The sequence below is a fragment of the Sarcophilus harrisii genome, chromosome 1 (assembly GCF_902635505.1).
Source record: "Sarcophilus harrisii chromosome 1, mSarHar1.11, whole genome shotgun sequence".
Lineage (NCBI taxonomy): Eukaryota > Metazoa > Chordata > Mammalia > Dasyuromorphia > Dasyuridae > Sarcophilus > Sarcophilus harrisii.
Genome location: NC_045426.1, coordinates 134,897,781 through 134,917,667, shown reverse-complemented (window position 1 = coordinate 134,917,667; position 19,887 = coordinate 134,897,781). Strand labels below are relative to the sequence as shown.

The window sequence follows — 19,887 nt, the reverse complement described above, 5'->3', positions numbered from 1 at the left end:
CCCAGCCAAGAAACCTTTATTTACACAGCTGGAACTTTCTAACTAGGCCATCTCAAATACTGAAGCCAATGTTGAGAAAAAAGATGAACTGAGTAATTCACTTTAACATTAAACCACACAATACAGTAAAGCAAAGAAATAACGAAGGTCATATGCAAGATCAGGCAGAACTAGGAAAGGCTAAATTGGATCATCATAGCCAATTACAACATTTCAGGTATGAAAACTAACAGCATAGAGATGAAACTGATATTTGATGTTGCTTAAGTATTAACCAAGGCTTGCCCGCCTTGGCAAATTGTTTTAGATGAATAATATGACATTCTGTTGGGTTTTGACCTGCACTGTCTATTTTAGCTTAACAAAGCCATAACGTTTTCTTGGGGGCATTATTCCTCAAGAGAAGTTAGGAGTGTGAGTGGTCATTAGGTAAACTGAGTAATAAATACTTGACAAATAACACGTACCACATTCTTAAGATACCCTCAAACCAGAAAATCTAAGTGGGATTTATTGCTTTGTCAGTTTGAAAGAAAAATAGATTGCAAAATTACCATTTGAGTTTATTTAAAATTTAAAAATTGTCATAATCCAAGTTGCTTGTGGAAAATTTTAAAAACAAATCCAAAAACTGTTTAAATTTATTGGCAGTCTAATTGAATTTATAAAATAGAACAAAATTTGGATGTGTGTCGTATGCCCCGGTAGACACGGGATGCTTTCTTTGAGTTTCCTTCCTTGGAGTCTGACAGCGTCATTATTGGGACATTCTCTAAAGCCCTTCTTTTTTGGACTCTGTGCAAAATGATACGGTAGATCCCAGTGATTGAGCTGCGGGCATCTCTCCCTTGGTTATTTCTGATATGCTCTTCAGTAATACCCAGATTTTCTAAGGTATTTTTGACCTCGTTCTCTTCTTCCTTAAGTATGCTTTTTTCTGACAAATACTTGGGGTCCAATTGGAAAGGTTCCAAGGGAGTGGGGTGTAGTACTCCTTGCATCCACTCATTGTCCATGATGTAGTCGATGCCATACCTTTCTGTAGGTATCGGCTGCAGAACGCCACGGATCAGCCTCTGACAGGGGTTAGAGACATAAGGGGGTATGCTGTATGTCCCATCGAGAATACACTTCTTTAGTTTGGCCACTGTCTCTGCTCGAAATGGCATCGTGCCAGTCACCATAAAATATAGCAGGACCCCCAAGGCCCAGATATCCACATAAATGCCCACATAATTTTTATTCCGAAAGAGCTCAGGGGCAGCATATGGAGGAGACCCACAGAAAGTGTTCAGGGTTTCACCTTTTTTGCTTACTGTGCTGAATCCAAAATCACCCACCTTCACACAGGTATTGCTTGTATAAAATACATTTTCCGCCTTCAGATCTCTATGAATAATTTGATTTTCATGCTGTGAATCAAGAAAGGACAAAGTCAATTTAAAAAACTGATTTAAGATAAAAATCTGTGTTAAATATTCAATAATTCTATTTAGACACCTGAATAATCATTTACAGAAGCATGAAGATTCATTTAAACATTACAGAACTTGACTGCTTTAAGCTGTAAGCCCAATGGGCTTTTTAGGTAGTCAATAAACATTTTTAAAAATCCTACCTATGTGCCAGGCACTGGGCTATTATTGAAGGAAAGTTTGTTTTTTGTTACACAGAATCAGAATGATCATTTAAGATTTGGATGGAACCTCAGGCCATCCAATCTAACCTCAAAACAAAGAAATCCTCATTATAACAGCCCTGTCTGAATACTTCCAGAGAAGAAAGTAACTACATTCTGACACATATCGATGAGGAATTGGTCTGAAGGGGAAAATGTGTCTCCTATTTAAGCACTTTAGAGCAGACCTGTTTCAACACAATAACACACTTTCAAAGGACTTATGACGTTATAAGCTACCCATCTCTAGATACAGGGGTGGTGATAAGACTGCACATTGAGGTACTTTTGTTTTCTTGGATAGGGCTGGTGTTGGAACTTTTTCTGTTTGACTACGCGTATTTGCAACTGATTTTATTTTTCTTGCTTTCTCAACAGAAGGAAAGAGAAGATTAAAGGGAGAGAATGGAGCTGAAAATAAAATTGAATTAAAAAAAATTTTAGCTACTGCTTTTGCTGGGCAAAACTATTTAGCTTGATAAATCCTCCCTTGCTTTAGCACTACTGAGGAAAAATAACAGAGTACAGTGAGCCCTTTGGCTGCACTTTCAGCTAATTAACCTTTGTCATAGACCCCACAAAAAAAGATTGAAAATGAAATGTGAATAAGGGCTAGAGCCCAGGACTATAGAGGAATATAACCTTGTAGGTGGCTTCCTTGACCTCAACCAAAACACTATGAAAAATCAGCTTCCAGAAGAAGCTGATCCCAACCTAGCAATCCCCTAACATATACCCCTGAGCCTTGATGTTTGCTTCCAGTCTTGGAGCAGACAATATGGTGTTAATTTAAACAGTACTGGTTTGGGAGTTAAAGGACTTGAGTATAATCAATCTTACTTTTCTTATTTATTCATTGCTTGGGCAATTTTCTTTATTTCCCTGGGACTGTTTCCTCATCTGTCAATCTGTCAAGCTAAGGATGCTGGATTTCAACCTGAGATCTGTCAACTTTAAAAAAAAAAAATTGATAATAATTTATAAACATAATCGATTTTTTGGTAATCTTTTGTATTTTATTAAATTTATGCATTTAAAAACATCATTCTTAGAAGCAGTCCATAGGCTTTGCAGACTTCCAAAGCTGAACACATGCAAAAAGATGAATATCATCAAAATGATCTCTAAGGTCTTTCTAGCTCTGAACCATTCCGTCTTTATATCTGTACCTTAGATGTCAGATTTATTAGAGCTGTCAAGCTCACAAAGAAACAGAGGCACTAACATGTATGTAAGGCTCACTGCAGGCTGTATATTCACTTAGATAACTACATATTAAGTATGTTCTCCTTTTCTTTATTTTGTTGAGTACTTTCTAGTTAGATTTAATCTGCTTGGGTTGTATTGTGGAGTGATACAGAGCAGAACAGTCCAGAGAATTTGGCTTGTCTGCCTTAGTGAACCTGCAATGACTGCCCATCCTTCAAAGGCTATGTGCTTTTATTCCTGGAACCAAATCTGACCCATAATTATTCCCTGCTTTGTCTAGGAGGGACTGCTGGAAAATGGTTGTGTTCTTTTTCTTTGCCCTTCCTCTCTATATAGAGATACAGAAACAAGAATAGCGAGTGCAGTTTTACAGCAATCTACAATGCGCCCTTGGCCAACTGCCCTCAACTCTCTATCACTCATGTGCCTGCTGCTTCTCTTCCTAGTTTTTCCTGCTTTTTTTCTGTGGGTGTACAAGTGAGGAGATGGTGCTTTATGTAAACTAATATATGGAAAGGTTTCTGCCTCAAAGATATAATGCTACCAGGAAACAATCATGGCCCATTCTCCAGCAAAAGAAGGCAACCAGTGCCACTAAGTGGTAACATTACCACTCCAGCCCTTCCAAAAACACAGAAGGAGGGAGGAGAGAGGAGGGAGGGAGAGGGAGAGAGAGAGGGAAGGAGGGAAAAAAGAAAGGGAGGGAAGGAGAGAAAAACAAAGGGAGAGAAGGAGAGGGAGACAGATGGGGCAAACAGATAAACACACACACACACACACACACACACACACACACACACACACACGGAGAGACAGAGAAAATCTTTTATTTTTCTTTTTATCTACCCCATGCCAAATTTCCAATACAAAGGCCTATCAGTAACTGCTTAGGCCACTGATAGCAGTCTAAGCTAAAGAGTTTACTGACCCAGACCATAACTTTACCTCTCTATCCATGAGGAAAGAGGCAGTATTCCCTCCCAAAATACCCCTATACTGGCTGCTCTGAAATAAGCACCAGGCAACCCTCATATAGGCTTTGAACCCAGAAGTTTAAAAATTACCTAGTGTACGTGCCCCATCCTTCCCCTTCCCCCCCACCAAAGGAGAAAGTAATTGGACCAAAGTTACATAGCTAATGAGGACGACAACTAGGATTTAGGCCCAAATCCTCTGACTTCCAACTCATTATTCTTTCTACTATGTCATTCCATTCTTTTTTTTTTTTTTCTGACTGGTTATACCAGTAAATGTGGTTTAGGTGAGGAGATGGTGAACATGTTTGAGACAAGAAGCACGAAAGAATAAGGAAAAGCAAAAAGTATTAAGTACTTTTCAAATGCCTTACACAAAAGGGCAAAGATGAGCCTGAAATTTGCATTCTGGTTTTGGCAATACAATTTATACATGTGGACAAATTAGAGACCAAAACAAGAAAATATAGGACTGCACAATGAAATAATGAAGTGAAAGTTTAGATCTGCTAAATGGCATAATACTGGATATACATGAAAAAAGGAATTCAGAGAAAGGAACATTTAATGTAGGTTAGAATAGTTTGGACAGAGTATATGGAGGAGATGGGGTTTGAGAGAAATCCTAAAGGAAAGAATAGGTTTTTGATTGATGGAATAGAAAGGGAAAGGAAAGTGTTCTGAGCACAAGAGAGAAATGAGAATAGTTTGAGCTGAGCATAAAATACAAGTGATAGACTTTGAGGCAATGTAAGGTCAGAGTCTATTCTCTTTTGGGGATTCCTGTTGACAAAACCATGGGCCCATAATCCTAAATCCTATTGCTAACCTCCACAGAAAGGCTAGATTGGTACCAGGAAGGGGTACTTGGGTCAAGCAGCCCTCGCCAGACCCACTTCTGTCCATGCTCAGAAACATCGAGCTCACCATGTGCTTCACCGCTGACACAATCTGGGAGAAAATGAGCTTGCTTTCCATTTCTGAGAGCTTTCCCTCAGTGCTGATCTTCACATAGAGCTCTCCCCCTCCGGCATATTCCATCACCAGGTGGAGCTTAGAGAGGGTCTCTACAACTTCATACAGGCGGATGATGTTGGGATGGTGAAGTTTTTCCATACTGGAGATCTCACGTGACAGTAACTTTTGGGTTTTCTGGTCTAACTTCGTCTTGTCCAGGATCTTAATAGCCACCTTTTCTGAAAATAAAAAAGGGACAATGGATTAATATGAGCCGTGGAAATTCCTGGCCAACCTCACTGAGTTACACTGAACTGTGTAAAATTTCGTCTCAGAGAGATCAAGGAGCAAAAACTTAAGAAAAAATAAAGGGGGAAGACAGGTAGCTAGGCAGCATAGTGGATAGAGACCCGAGTTCAAATCTGGTCGTAGACACTTAACACTTCCTATCTGTGCGACCCTGGGCTCATCACTTAATCCTAAAGGCCTCACAAAAGAAAAAAGAAAGAAAACAAGGATAATATAAAAAAAGAAAAAGAAGTAATAAAAGCCTGAAGATCATTTGAACTTCAATTGTAGATGATATACCCAGTCATCAAAAATGATTGTTGTTTAACTCATTTTACAGATGAGGAAACTGAGACAGATAGGGTTAAGTGACTCTTCCAGGGTCACACAATTAAGTGTTTGAGGCTGGATATGAACTCAGTTCTTCCTGACACCAAGTTTGGTACTTCATCCACTGCTCACATCACACTGGTAGTAAACTGCAAAGGCGGAATTTGATCCCAGGTTCTAACCGCCCATATCAACAGTGGAGAGAGTGCTGGGTCTGCAGTCAGGAAGATCTGAATTCAAATCCTACCTCAGACACTTAGTAGCTGTATCATCTTAGACAAATCACTTAATGTGTCTCAGCTTTGGTTTCCTCATTTGTAAAATGAGGATGCTAATATCACTGACCTTCCAAGAAGGATTAATCTCTGAGAACTAAATGAGATTAAGAATTGGAAAGTTGCTTGCAAACCTTAAAATGCTAGCTCTTATGCTCACACCACTTTTCTTCAATTATGTACACAGGCAAACTTTATTAATTCATATTCCCATGGTTCCACATTGGCTGGGATTTTATTTATGGATATAACAAGTAATTTGGTTTAGGCTGGAATTGCTTGATCAATGGCAGTTGGCTTCTCAGTTCTATTGTTCTTACAGCAATCTCTTTTATAAATTACTTTTAATAAAAACTCCTTTTGGTAACTTAGAGTAACAAAAAATGATCACAGTTACTATAAATTTGTATTTATTTCAATGTAATGGCTGACAAAGTACAGGATCCCTAGGCATGTGCAGAGCATAGATTCTATAAATCTCTGGAAATAGGGGAGTGTCCCAGTACTTTCTTGTAAAAAAGAGGCAACAGTTTGGAGGAAGCCAGCTTGAGAAGCTTTGTCTTTTACTCTCTCCTTAATACTGTTCTCTGAGCTGAATGGCTCCATAGTGATCCCTTTGAAGTTTTTGAAACTAATATAAAAATAGGTTTACTTGTAACTATATAGTATTTATGTCTTTGTTCTCAAAAAAAAAAATGAGTTGATAATATCTACTCTATTCCTCTGATAGAATAAAAAGGTGAGACTTTTTTTAAAGCAGGAATTGGCTTATTGCTCCTCATTGTTTCTAAATTTCTGGAAAATACTGATTTCTGGGATTCCAGAATAAAAAAAAATCACAGTTCTTGGAAATTCCACAAATCATAAGTTGTTCTGTATTTTTCATAGTATGTAATAATTTTTTGAACAGTAAGTGACCATGATAATAAATTAGGAATGAATTTTCTGGGATAGGGTTATATGATGAGTTTCAGAGGTTTTCTATTTTAAAAGATTTCATGTTAACAATAATATTAGTAATAATAATGTATAATATTTTGATGATGGCAAACTAATATATTATGACAATGATTTAAAAACATTAAAAAAGGAATAATTTGGCAGGCATTCTATGCTAACAATATCATGGGAAGTATATTTAGCCTATGGAGGAGACAGCAATTTAAGGACTTTGATGTTATTATTATTATTCACTGCTGCTACTTATTAATGCATCTAATCTATTTCATTAAAACAGGTCCTAAAGACCTCTAAGGAAGTGAATAGCCAATTTTAAAGTATCTACTATGTGCCAAACTCAGTGCAGATAGTATCTCAATTGAGATTCACTATGAAGGAAATACTATTACTCCTCTTTTTGCAATTGAAATAATTGAGGCAGACAGAGGTTGTAACTTCTCCAACGTTACTGAATTTGAACTCAGAGCTTCCTGAGTACAAGCCTAGTGCCTTATTCACTGTGCTACCTGAGCTATCTACTCTAGCAAATAACAAAACAATAATTAAATTTTTTGAGATTCAGCTAATTCAGACACCAGTGACTAATAATGAAATGACACTAAACTACAAAAGCTAAAAGGAGAGAAGTCAAGGGCTTGAGTAATTCTCATGCTGATAATCTCATCCTGAAGAATCAAGAGGTGACTTAAAAATACTCAAGAATTTCAACATTCATTTCTCTTTAAGTTCTAAAGTCAAAAGCTTTCAAAAGCTTCTTTCTTTACTTAAAGTACAGAGGCTTCTGGTTTTATACAAGAGAAGGGAAAATAAAATCCCTAGATAATTTAGAAATCTTTCATCTGCCTGAAGCTAAAGAGGAGGTTAGTTAAATTGGGAGTAGGAAAGGAGAAGGTGGGTTAGGGGGGATGTCTTCTAACATAACTCCAGTTTGAACCCCAGGAGGTAGGATATCTGAGGACTTTCTAGTTAGTAGAGAAAACATGACTGCTTTGTGTTTATCTTTTGAAAAGGAAAAATAGATAAGGAAAAGAAATGTTTTAAGCTGCCACTAGGTGGTCTGGAAAATAGCTTTCATCTAAACTAATTCCCTCTTAATGAAGCCAAAGCAAATTTAATTCTCTTTCTTTCTCTTTTCTGTCTTCTCGCTCTCTCCTCTCTCTCTCTTTCCCCCTCTCTCTCCTTCCTTCCAGTTTGTCTCTGTCTCTGTCTCTGTGTCTTTTCTCCCCTACTTCTTATCTCCCCCTCCTGAATTCTGCACAGCTTGAAGTTGTTTTCTTAGTAGTACGTATAGATTTATGATTGTTTTTCCACAATTCGTGGCTCAGTTCTCCAAGAGATCCCTAGTCCCAAGGCCATGAACTAGAGCCAAGCTGACCAATTTATGTGAAGACGGATACTTTGATCTTGAACAACTTTAACCAACAACCAAGCTGACTGCCTACAAACCAAACTTGTCCAATATGAATCATTCTTTACAAGAGACTGCCAAGCACCTCCTTGTATAGTGGGGTTTGTGATGTGTATTTTTGGTTTGTTTTTAATGAAACAACTATTTTTTGAGTTTTTTCCTGGCTTCCATGTTGAACAAGGCCCTCAGAGTACATGCCAGACACCAGAATGAATTCAGGGCCACCCTGATTATTTGGTTAAGACTATAAGGGAATTGAAAAGGCCAAATTAGTCTTGTCCAGGAGAGCTCCTAGTATGGAAGATGCCACAGATTGTCCCTGAAGTGGCTCTGAATTGGTCCTGAGATGGATCTGTTCCCCAACCAGTTATTCCCACTGTTCTGGAATTCTGAATCAGGACTGGCTCTGAGACACAGAACTTAAAAGATAGCTAGATAGTTTTGTTTTTTTTTTTTTAACATCAAGTTCATTTATGAACATAATTTCCACTCCTAAACCCAAAAAGCTAGCCCTTGTTCTGAAGAAGAAAAAAGAGAAAGAAAAATCAGTTGATAAAAACTAGCCAACACATTCACCAAGTCTAACAGAACAGATAAAAATAAATGCATTTCTCCCCTCATATTTGGGAATAAATTTGGTTATTATAGTGAAATAGCTTTCAATTGCTTTTTTTAATTTAATTTTTTTTCTATTTACATTGTTGTAGTCATGTGTATTATTTCCTTGGTTCCATTTATTTCACTCTTATTCAATTCATGGAAAACTCATGTCTCTCTGAATTCATGTTCAGCAATATACTAATCCATCCAAGCACCACAGTTTAGCCATTCCCCAGTCAATGAGCTTCTCTGAACTTATGGAGTCACTCTAGGATTTGGTATGTGGGCTGATGTCGACTGTAGACAAAAATCAGCTACTAGGCAAAGGAATTCAGAGTGTGGGAAGGAAGAAGGGAAGAAAGGAGGAAAAGGAATTGCTTATTCCTTCAAAGACAACAGGGAGTCCTTGAGACAATGGTTATCTACATGGACAGTTAAACAAAATAATGATCTCCCAAGCTTAATCAAACATTGCTATCTATTTGGGTGATTATAGGCAATCCTTCATTCACTATCAATTTAAGAGTGACCTACACACATGAATAGTCATTCTCCTAGCAATGTGTCTCATTCTACCTCAGTTTGTATGCCCTGCTACTAAATATTGAGCCTTCTCTGGCTTTGATGTCTCCTTCTCCAGAATCACACTTAATGGATCTAGAAAAGACCTTCTCACCAAAGTCACACTTTGTGTTGTATAGCTGCTGTCCATCTTGTTGGTACTGGAATCTCCTCTTTGTACTTACCTGTCATAGAAACTATCGCGCTCATTTGCTGTATCTTACATTCTCTGCTTTAAAGCTCAGGCTTCAAAAAGGCTTAAGAATTCAGAAAGTTTTGTTTCAGAGAACTTAAATACTCAGTATTACTATCAGTACAATTTCATCATAAATCTATATATCCAGCCCTAATCACTCTCCTGAGCTCCAGTCCCACATTTCCAACTGTTTATTAGACATTTCAAACCAGATGTCCTACAGACAACTAAATATGTCCAAAACAGAACTAATTTCCCTCTCAAACAACTTATTCCTCTTCTGAATTTCCCTATTTCCATCAAAGAACACTGTTCTCCCTTTTATCTTGTTTCAAAGCTTTGTAGTCCCTAAATCTACATATCCATTCAAGTTGCCTGACATTGTTGTTCCTATCTCCACAACATCTCATAGCTTACTTTTCCCTCTACTCTCACACAACCTTCTCCTTACTCCTTTAAGTTGTTCATCACCTCTTGCCTGGACTATTTCAATATCCTCCTAATTTGTCTCTCTCTTCAGTTCAAAACATCTTCCACATAGCTGCCAAAATGATATTTCCTTTTTAAACAATTTATTTTATTTTGAACTTAAATGAAACAAGCGCTTCTGTAACACAGTAAAAAAGAAAAAAATATATATGATTGCAGATAAAATTCCAAATCTATTGTTTACAACTTGCTATATGTTTTAAATATATAATAAAATTATTATGAAACTTTCCTTTTTTTTCTTCCTTTCCCCTAACATACGAATGGTTAATATAAAGCTATTCTATACATACTTTTTTCTCTGGATTTATATAGTATCTTCCTTCATATGAAGGAAGTCTTTCATAACATGAAGTCAATTTGGTATTTGTAGTTAATTTGGATATTTGAAATAGTCAAAATGACTTGCTCAAAGTTGTTCTTAAAACAATTATTCTTGTTATTTTACAATGTTCTCTTGGTTTTGTTCATTTCAATCTTTATTTCATACAAGCCTATTCATGTTTTTGTAAGATCATCAAGCTTTCTTATACCACAGTAGTATTTCCTTACAATTATATACCACAACTTGTTCAGCTATTCCCCAATTGATGGACATCCCCACAATTTCCAGTTCTTTGATATTTCTAAAGCATAGATCTGTTCTCATTGTTCTCCTTCCCAAAAAGCCTTAGTGGGTATCTATTGATTTTTAAGATCAAACAGAACTTCCTCTGTTTTTCTTGTAAAATGGGAACACCTAAAGCTATTGCCTAAATAATAATACCTATAAAGGTTTTTGTGAGGCTTCTATGAGGTAATCCATGTAAAGTATTTTGCAAACCTTAAAGAGTTATGTGTGTCTATTATTATTACTTTGAACTTAGGCTGGTTTTTCTCTTGAGAAAGAACCAGCACAGAGAAAATATTATTTCTTATTTTTCAGTGACAAGTAGAATTGCTGTAAACCTAAATTTTTTATTTATTTTATTTTATTCTTTTTTTTATTTAATAGCCTTTTATTTACAAGTTATATGCATGGGTAACTTTACAGCATTAACAATCGCCAAACCTCTTGTTCCAATTTTTCACCTCTTACCCCCCCCCACTCCCTCCCCTAGATGGCAGGATGACTAGTAGATGTTAAATACATTAAAATATAAATTAGATACACAATAAGTATATATGACCAAAACGTTATTTTGCTGTACAAAAAGAATCAGACTTTGAAATATTGTACAATTAGCTTGTGAAGGCAATCAAAAATGCAGGTGGGCATAAATATAGGGATTGGGAATTCAATGTAATGGTTTTTAGTCATCTCCCAGAGTTCTTTCTCTGGGCGTAGCTAAACCTAAATTTAAAAAAAAAAAAAAAAAACAAATTTTAAGGGTTTGGTGTCCTTTAGAAGAATGTATTATCATATGTGACCTGAGTCAAGTTATTTCCCTTCATTAAGACTAATTTAGACTAGAAAACTGAAGTTCCTTCCAGATCTAGTAGTCTGTGAAGACAGCAACTTTGAATTCTATTTTAAAAGACAATCTGACTGAGTTGTGTCCCATATCATCTATTCAAAGAGACTGACTATGTTTAGGAGACCACACTGTTTACAGGAGGGAGAAAGAAAGCCAATCTTCCAGTCTAGAAAGAAAGTCTTTGGCTTATCAATAAGGAATGGTCAGAGAGAGAGAGTGGCTAAGGGAGAAGAGAGCCAGGGAGGGAAGCTTATTTGACATGAGGTAGATACACAATTTAATTTCAAATTCCAATCATCTCTGTTTCTCATATATCAAATTTAAAATTAAATAGGATTGATCAAAAAACTGCTTAATAAACAAATAGGCATATGGGATACCACACTTTATACTTCTCAGATTGGCTAAGATGTCAGCAAAAAGATAATGATAAATATTACGGAAAAGAGGGAAATTGGGATACTAGTGCATTGTTGGTGGAGTTGTGAACTAATCCAACCATTCTGGAGAGCAGTTTGAAACTATGTCCAAAAGGCTGTGCATCCCTTTAATCCAGCAGTGTTCTACTAGGTCTGTATCCCAAAGAGATCATAAAAGAGAGAAAAGCACCCACATGTACAAAAATGTAGCAACCCTTTTTTGCAGTGGCAAGGAACTAGAAATTGAATGGATACCAGTCAGCTAGGAAATGGCTGAATAAGTTATGGAATATGAATGTAATAGAATATTACTAGTCTATGAGAAATGATGAGCAGGCTAATCAGAAAAGTCTGGAAAGAATTACATGAACTGATGCTGAGTGAAGTGAGCAGAACCAAGAGAACACAGTAACAAGATTATTTGATGATCAGCTGTGATGAACTTGGCTCTTTTCAACAACGTGGTGATTCAAGGCAATTCCAACAGACTTCAGATGGAAAGTGCCATCTGCATCCAGAGAAGGAACTCTGAAGACTGAACATGAATCCAAGCAGAGTATTTTCAGCTTTGTTGCTGCTGTTACTGTTTTTTTTTTTGTTTGTTTCCTTGTTTTTTTTTTTTTTTTCCTTTCTCATGTTTTTTCCCTTTTGATCTGATCTTTCTTGCACAGCAGGACTAATATGGAAAAATATTTAGAAGATTTGCACATATTTAGCCTATATCAGATTTCTTGCTGGCTTGAAGAGGAAGGCAAAGGAAGAGAGAGAATTTTGTAACACAAAGTTTTGCAAAGGTGAATGTTGAAAACTATCTTTTCATGCATTTAGAAAAATAAAACACTAACGAATAAAATTAACAATCTGGCATTTATCAACATGGAAATGTATAGAGAAAAATGTGCAGCTTCTAATGGTCTTCCTGGGCACCAAACTGAAATAAATAGATAATACTGCAAAAAACCAGGCATTATAATTTGACCGATTTTGGTATGTTGCTGAGCAAAATCCTGGAGAGGAGAGATCAATTTCTATTACTTCTCCTCAGAATACTAAAAAATATTCCCCATCTGTGGGTGCTCAACAAACAATATTTGTATGATTAACTTCAAATCAAAGTAATACTGTATATTGGCTGCTCTACAGCCTGAATATGGCCTTGGAGGCTTAGAAAGCTAGAGCATCTTCAAAGTATCCTATGAAGGGGAAATAAGGTGGTGGACCAATGGTGACCTATCCTGCTACCTCGTTGATATTCATTTTAAGCCAACTGGAGAGAGTGAGGAAGAACAGTAAATAGTACATTGGTACCACTAGGAGATCAATCAATAAGCATTTATTAAGACCCACAATGTGATGGGCATAAAAATACTATGTGGCGAGTATAAAAATACTAAAAAGAAATGATCTTTTCCTTCAAGAAGCTTATATACTATCTGGGAAAAGTGACAGATATGCAGTGAAGGGAGACAAAGGAATTCATAGGAAGGGAGAAGAGGGAAAGCAGGAGAAAGGGGGAGGAAGTAAGAGAAGGGGAGATATAAAGGGAGAGAAGGGAAGAAAGGATAAGCTCCAAGCATTTGCAGTAAGACCAGCAGAACATCAAGGATCTGATAACTTTGAAATGATCTGGTTAGGTTCACTTTAAAGTTTTACTGACAACTTTGAGGTGTTCTGGTTATGTTATGAACTAAACCTACGGTGATATGGATCAGTTAATCTATATCTAAAACCCTATAAAATGAGACTTCAAACTGCTCTGCTCCCCATTGTTCTGAACTCTAATCCATGGTTCCACAAGTGATCATCTCTGTCCTTTTCCCCACATAGCCCGCCTCCTTCGCTATCCTATCCCTGTTCTCACCCCATCTGCTTCTGCACTACTCCTTTATCTCCTTAAATCTGAGCTTTCTGTGCCTGTTCATCCAGACACCCTCTGTACCTTATTAAAGTGTGATTACAATCTCTCACTTCCTGATGCCATCATGGTCTTTATCATCAAGTACCCAAAGAATTCAACACATCTGCCCCACTCTATAATTTTATACATTAATAATTTAGGAATAATGTACAACAAACCTAGAAATGTAGACTGGGGTCAGATTGTGAAGGGTTTTAAATGCCAAATGGAAGAGCTTCTATTTTATCTGAGAAGCAATAAAAGGATCTATTGGAGTTTTTGAACAGAGGATGACAGGTTCAGAATTGTGGATATTTAGGAATATCATTTCTTCAACTGAATGGTGGATGGATTGAAAAGGGGAAAGACTAATGACAGGGAAGCTAATTAAGAGGCTATTTTAATAATCCAGGATTATTGGGTAAAGCACTGAGTCTAAAATCAAAGAGACCTGATACTTCCCAACTCTGTGATGTTGGGCAAATCACTTAACCTGTTTGTCTCAGTTTCCTCATCTGTAAAATGGAAATAATAATAGCACATACCTCCCAGGATTGTTGTGAGAGGATCAAATAACATTTTAATTGTAAAGTGCTTAGCACAGTGCCTGGCATGCAATGCGGTGCTATATAAGCATTAGTTATTTGTTATTATTATTATTCCAAATGTGAAGTACTTTCAGGCCTTAAAGACAAATAAGGCTGTAGCCACCTGGAGCAACCCACAATTCCTGGGATCAAAGTTTCCAGATAATCTAAGACAGAAAAGGGAGGGAACAAAATTAATCCCACCCCTGGGCATAGCAGACCCAAGTTTGGGAAGCAAGAAGGTTATGAGCAAATATGAGATTCAGTCAATGTACCCAGTTTCCCAGGTATTTTAAGGGATCACCCACAGGATGGATCTACAGTGTTCTAGCTTTATCATAGAATGTAGAGCCGAAAGGGACTATCAGAGACCATCTTTATCTTTGTACAGATGAAGAAACCACAACCCAGAGAGATTGTTATTTGCCCATTGCCACACAGATACTGAAATCTCAGAGGTTGATTATGAATTCAGATTTTTTCATTCTAGATTGACACAAGGATTCCTAAAATCAATTACATGATTTGCAGGAAGAATTAGTACAAAATCGAATGAGGTATATCTATATGTTCCTCGAAATCAAATAACAGAATCAAAATTCATTATGCATCTTCCATCAACTGACTTCTCCTTGACTATTTGCTCATATTGTGCTTTGTTTTGGTTATACCTTTCACAGATCAGACAACTAGAGTAAATGGAAGATAAACAGAGATATTTTAATATATTTAACATCTACTGGTCATCCTGCCATTTAGGGGAGGGGGTGGGGGGGTAAGAGGTGAAAAATTGGAACAAGAGGTTTGGCAATTGTTAATGCTGTAAAGTTACCCATGTATATATCCTGTAAATAAAAGGCTATTAAATAAAAAAAAATAAAATAAAAAAAAAAAAAAAAGGAAGATAAACAGAGAGGGGAAGGTAAAAGGTGATTGGAGGTGGGGGTAGAAGGAGGATTTGGATAAGCCTTTTTTGGAAGATGGCCCTTGGGCCGAGTCTTCAAGTAAATCAGGAAAATCAAGACAATGGGGCAGCTCAGAAAATTTCAGGCACAGAGGGCACACAATGGCACAGAGAAGGGAGATAGACAATCATGGCCACGGAAAAGAAAGCTGTCAGTTTAGCTAAATTATAGAGAATATAGAAGAGACTAAATACTAGACAGAAGACACTGTATTTGATCTTCAAGGTAATGGGGAGCAACCGAAATGGCTATATGAACTGCAAAGGAACTTTTTTTAAGTGCTGACTGAGCAAGGGAAGGTGACATAAATCTGTGTTTTAGAAAAATCACTTTTAGATCAGAAAGGGGAGAAATCAGCAGGGAAACCAGTTAGAAGTTCATAACCCAGAACTCAAGCTACTGTGCCAACTAGCTGGTCTCATCTACTCCATACACACACACACACACACACACACACACACACACACATATATCTTATATGGACTTAGTTATTTGCTTCTGGTCTCCTCCAACTAGAGAGGCAGGTCCAGAGGAGAGAACAACCACCATTCTGTGGGATCTTAAAGTGACTTGGAGAAATGCAAAGCTGGACCTCTAGGAAAGGGGCCAGATGGTGAAGGACTTTAAAAGCCTGACACAGGATTCTATAATCCCCAAAACCTGCACAAGGGGAGCTGCCCATATGCTCAGGGTTTGGGGCATAAATGGAGGCAAGCCATTAGCCCCTTTCTTGACAGACAGTATGCCTGTTAATATAATGCATTTTATTATGCTCATAAAAAAAAAAAATTAGAGGAAAGGCAGAACTGTTTCACTAGAGAACAAATAGACTGTTTTCTATCTATCTGTCTTTAACTTTCCTTGTGTCTGTCTCTCTCTCTCCCTCTCTCTTGCCTCTCTCTGTCTCTGTCTCTGTGTCTCTATCTCTCTCTGTGATGATCCCTAGTACGTAACACAATCCCTGGCATATAGTAAGCACTTAAAAAAATACTTGTTGATTGACAACTTGTTTTTGGCAATTCAACTTTTAATTTTAATAAATTCAGAATATGCACAATGCATACAGTGCTAGTATCTAAACTAATACAATAAGCAATTGCCAAACATACAGTGACTTGAAGTTAATTCAGTACTTTTGGCAAGCAAAAAACTGTTTAGAATTTTTGCCACTATTTTCTCTCCTCTTGTTCACTTCTCAGTCTCTTACAATCTGATTTTCAGCTTCAACTCTCCTCTGAAATGGCTCTTGCCAGTTGCCCCTGACCTTTCAGTTTCTCAATCAGATGGCCTTATTGCAGGTTCTCATGCTTCTTGATCTTTCTGTAGTATCTGATATTGCAAATAGAGCAGATGTCTCTGATGACACGAAAATCTCTTGGTCAGAAGCACATGTGCCCCATGCTGGGAAGCATTTCCTTTCCTCCTGCATCTCAGGAATGCCTGATTTCCTTAAAGACTGAGCTTAAGAACCACTTTCTACTTGAGATCTTTTCTAATCCCCCAGTTAGAAATACTGCTTCCCTCCACTGCCTCGTACCTATTTAGTATACTATCTGTGGATGTGTTATTTGCTTCATTACAATGCAAGGTCCTCAAAAATTACTTGAGAACAGTGAAAGTTGTGTTTGTCTTAGTATCCTAAGGATCTAACACACCTGGAATAGAATAGGTGCTTAATAAATGTTTGTTGGTGAATTAATTCAAGGCTTCCTATGATGTAGCATCAAAATACAGTTCTATCTCATGTCATAGTACTTGCCCTCATTCACTCAGGTGAACTGGACTACTGGGGGCCCCACAAGTTCCTGATGCTATACCTTAGCCCATTCACTTCCCTCCAACTAAAAGGCCCTTTCTCTTCATCTCTGCCTTTCCAGATTTTGCCCATCTACTCAAATGCCATTTAAATTATATTTGCCATTTTGGTCTGATTTTTCTCTTCCAACATGATTCATAAGGAAATGTATATTTTTTAAAATGAATGTACATGTTTAACTGGAAAAATAAAATTATAATAAAAATAATTATATTTACCAAGAAAGTTTTGCTGATTGTGACTCCTTCCTCTTCTGAATGGTCATAGTATTTTGTACTATGCCTTTAGCAAGGCTCACATTTCTAGGGCATTTCACTATTCTCAAAGTGCTTTCCCCAACTGAGCACTATGAAGAAAATGGGAATTTGCCTAAAATCCCATTTTATAGATCTAAAAGGAAGCTGTGACTTTGTTTAAAATCAATAAGTCAAACAGGATGATTTCAGAAAAGCCTGAAGAGACTTACACGAACTGATGCTGAGTGAAACGAGCAGGGCCAGGAGATCATTATATACTTCAACAACAATACTATATGATGATCAGTTCTGATGGATGTGGCCATCTTAGCAATGAGATGAACCAAATCAGTTCCAATGGAGCAGTAATGAATTGAACCAGCTACACCCAGTGAAAGAACTCTGGGAGATGATTATGAACCATTACATAGGATTCCCAATCCCTATATTTTTGCCCACCTGCATTTTTTTGATCTCCTTCACAGGCTAATTATACAATATTTCAGAGTCTGATTCTTTTTGCACAGCAAAATAACGGTTTGGACATGTATAATTATTTTGTATTTAATTTATACTTTAACAAATTTAACATGTATTGGTCATCCTGCCATCTAGGAAGGGGGGGGGGAAGGAGGGGAAAAATTGGAACAAAAGGTTTGGCAATGCTGTAAAATTACCTATGCATATAACTTGTAAATAAAAAGCTATTAAAATTTTTTAAAAAATCAATAGGTCAATAAAGATCTTTTGATTCAAGTTCAATGCTTTCCTGATGACATTATTTCACAAAGTTAAAAAAAAAAAATCTTGTTTTTCCCTTCACTATATTGTGAGTTCCTTGAGAACATAAATTGGATCTTTTTCTTGATTGCCTCTGTTTTCCCACAGTATATAACACAAAATGTTTTGTAATAGCAGATACCAAGTAAATTTATTTATTCTAATGAATTAATGAATGTTAATGATTTAATGAACTGATATTAGCAAAATCAATTTTATAAGCTTAATCTATTAAACCAAGCACATGATCCACAAAAAAATTTTCAAATATAAATTATTTCTGGATTATTTTAACTGTTCAAGACTCTTTTGGGCCATTGCTAATACATATGCAAAAATAAGATATTAATTGATATGAATTTCAGAAATGGGTTGCTTTGAGACAACAATACACAAACTCCAATTAATCATTTCTAGAAAATCCAGCATTATTATGTCACTATGATTGTGCTTGGTTCCCAAATATCATGAGGGTTTCATCCTGAAAAGTAAAACCCTACCTTTGGTTAGGGAGTGAATTCCAAGCTTCACCTGGGAGAAGTTTCCACTTCCAATTTCCCCTCGGACCCTGTAGAAGCCGATTCTTTTCCCAAGTGTAATTTCTCTCACCACCTTCTCATCCTTTGACATGTCCCGCGTGAGTTTCTCAAATGGTGTCAGCTTATGCTGCTGCCCTTCTGCATCTCCCTGGTAGTGCTCAGTCTGGCCATAGTCCTCAAAGCTCTCCCGGCGATTCCACCTGGCATAGCGGGGGTTCCCCAGGCCTCCATTCACATACACTGTGGTCATCGTCCAGGGGAGGCTCACGTCTCCATTGTGATATCCAAAGGGTGTTAGCCAGTTTTTAAGAGTTCAGTGGGCTGGGCAAGGTTCTACACGGAAAATAACTTGACTTTGGATTCAGAACTACTTGCTTAGCCCAGAGGATGGTCATTCAACATGAGCAATTTCAGTTTCTCAATTTTACTGTGAAGACTATCAAAGTTATCATGGTATAATGTATTCAGTAAAACAGAAAGCTGCTCATTTCATGTGAGAAGTTCCAAACATTTTCCTGTGGGTATAAAGTATAGGCTTTCATTGACTGTGGGGTCTAGGACCATAACCAGCTGCTCATGTAGGGACTCTGGTCACTTTCAGATCCCACTGAATAAACCATAGCATCTTCTTATCATGCCGAAGATCAAAGACCCCAAACTGCTATTTCCTGTGATTCATCTTCTAGTCTCAGTGAACTTTTCATTTCAGCATATACAAGGTTTCTTCTGCTCACAAAGTCCTGGTTCTTTGGATACCTCTTTGATTCTCTCCATTTCTAACTGTTGCCAATTGAATAACTGCCCATGAGTTCTAGAGCTTGTAATTTGGCTCCAATGAAAGGGGAAACTTACAGATAGATCTTGCTTTAGTCACATGGGAAACCAGAGAAGGATTCAAGCACTACAATGTCATTTTAACATACATTTATTTATATGAGCCTTCTTCTATTGAGTCTTCTCAAAAATTTGGCAGATGCCTGTTCATCCTAAGAGTAGAAATGAAGATCATTAGCTTGTTTATATTATTGAATAGTTTTATTACATTTTTAATATATAATATATATTTAAGGAAGGAGATGGTATATACATTCACACACATATACATATATATATACACACATTTCAGCATTTATAGAATGTCAGAATCATTTTGGTTTAACTTGTGCCTAAATACACACACACTCATTCATATTAACAATTTGAAACTGTTATATTCTAGTAAAGTACAAATCCCACTTCTTAAAGTTTAGGGGAAAATATATATTG

At 36.9% G+C, this 19,887-nt stretch overlaps 1 protein-coding gene across 1 annotated transcript in view; it reads right to left on the bottom strand.

Annotated features, from left to right (window-relative positions):
* Positions 1–19,887, bottom strand: part of NIM1K (NIM1 serine/threonine protein kinase) — a 74,592-nt gene continuing 54,705 nt past the window's right edge. The window contains exons 2-4 of the mRNA XM_003759906.3: positions 18,583–19,607; positions 4,789–5,057; positions 1–1,412 (exon numbers count right to left, since the gene is read on the bottom strand). Of these exons, the coding sequence (XP_003759954.1) occupies positions 663–1,412; positions 4,789–5,057; positions 18,583–18,871 (1,308 nt within the window). The 5' untranslated portion in view covers positions 18,872–19,607 and the 3' untranslated portion in view covers positions 1–662. The remainder of the gene's footprint in view (positions 1,413–4,788; positions 5,058–18,582; positions 19,608–19,887) is intronic.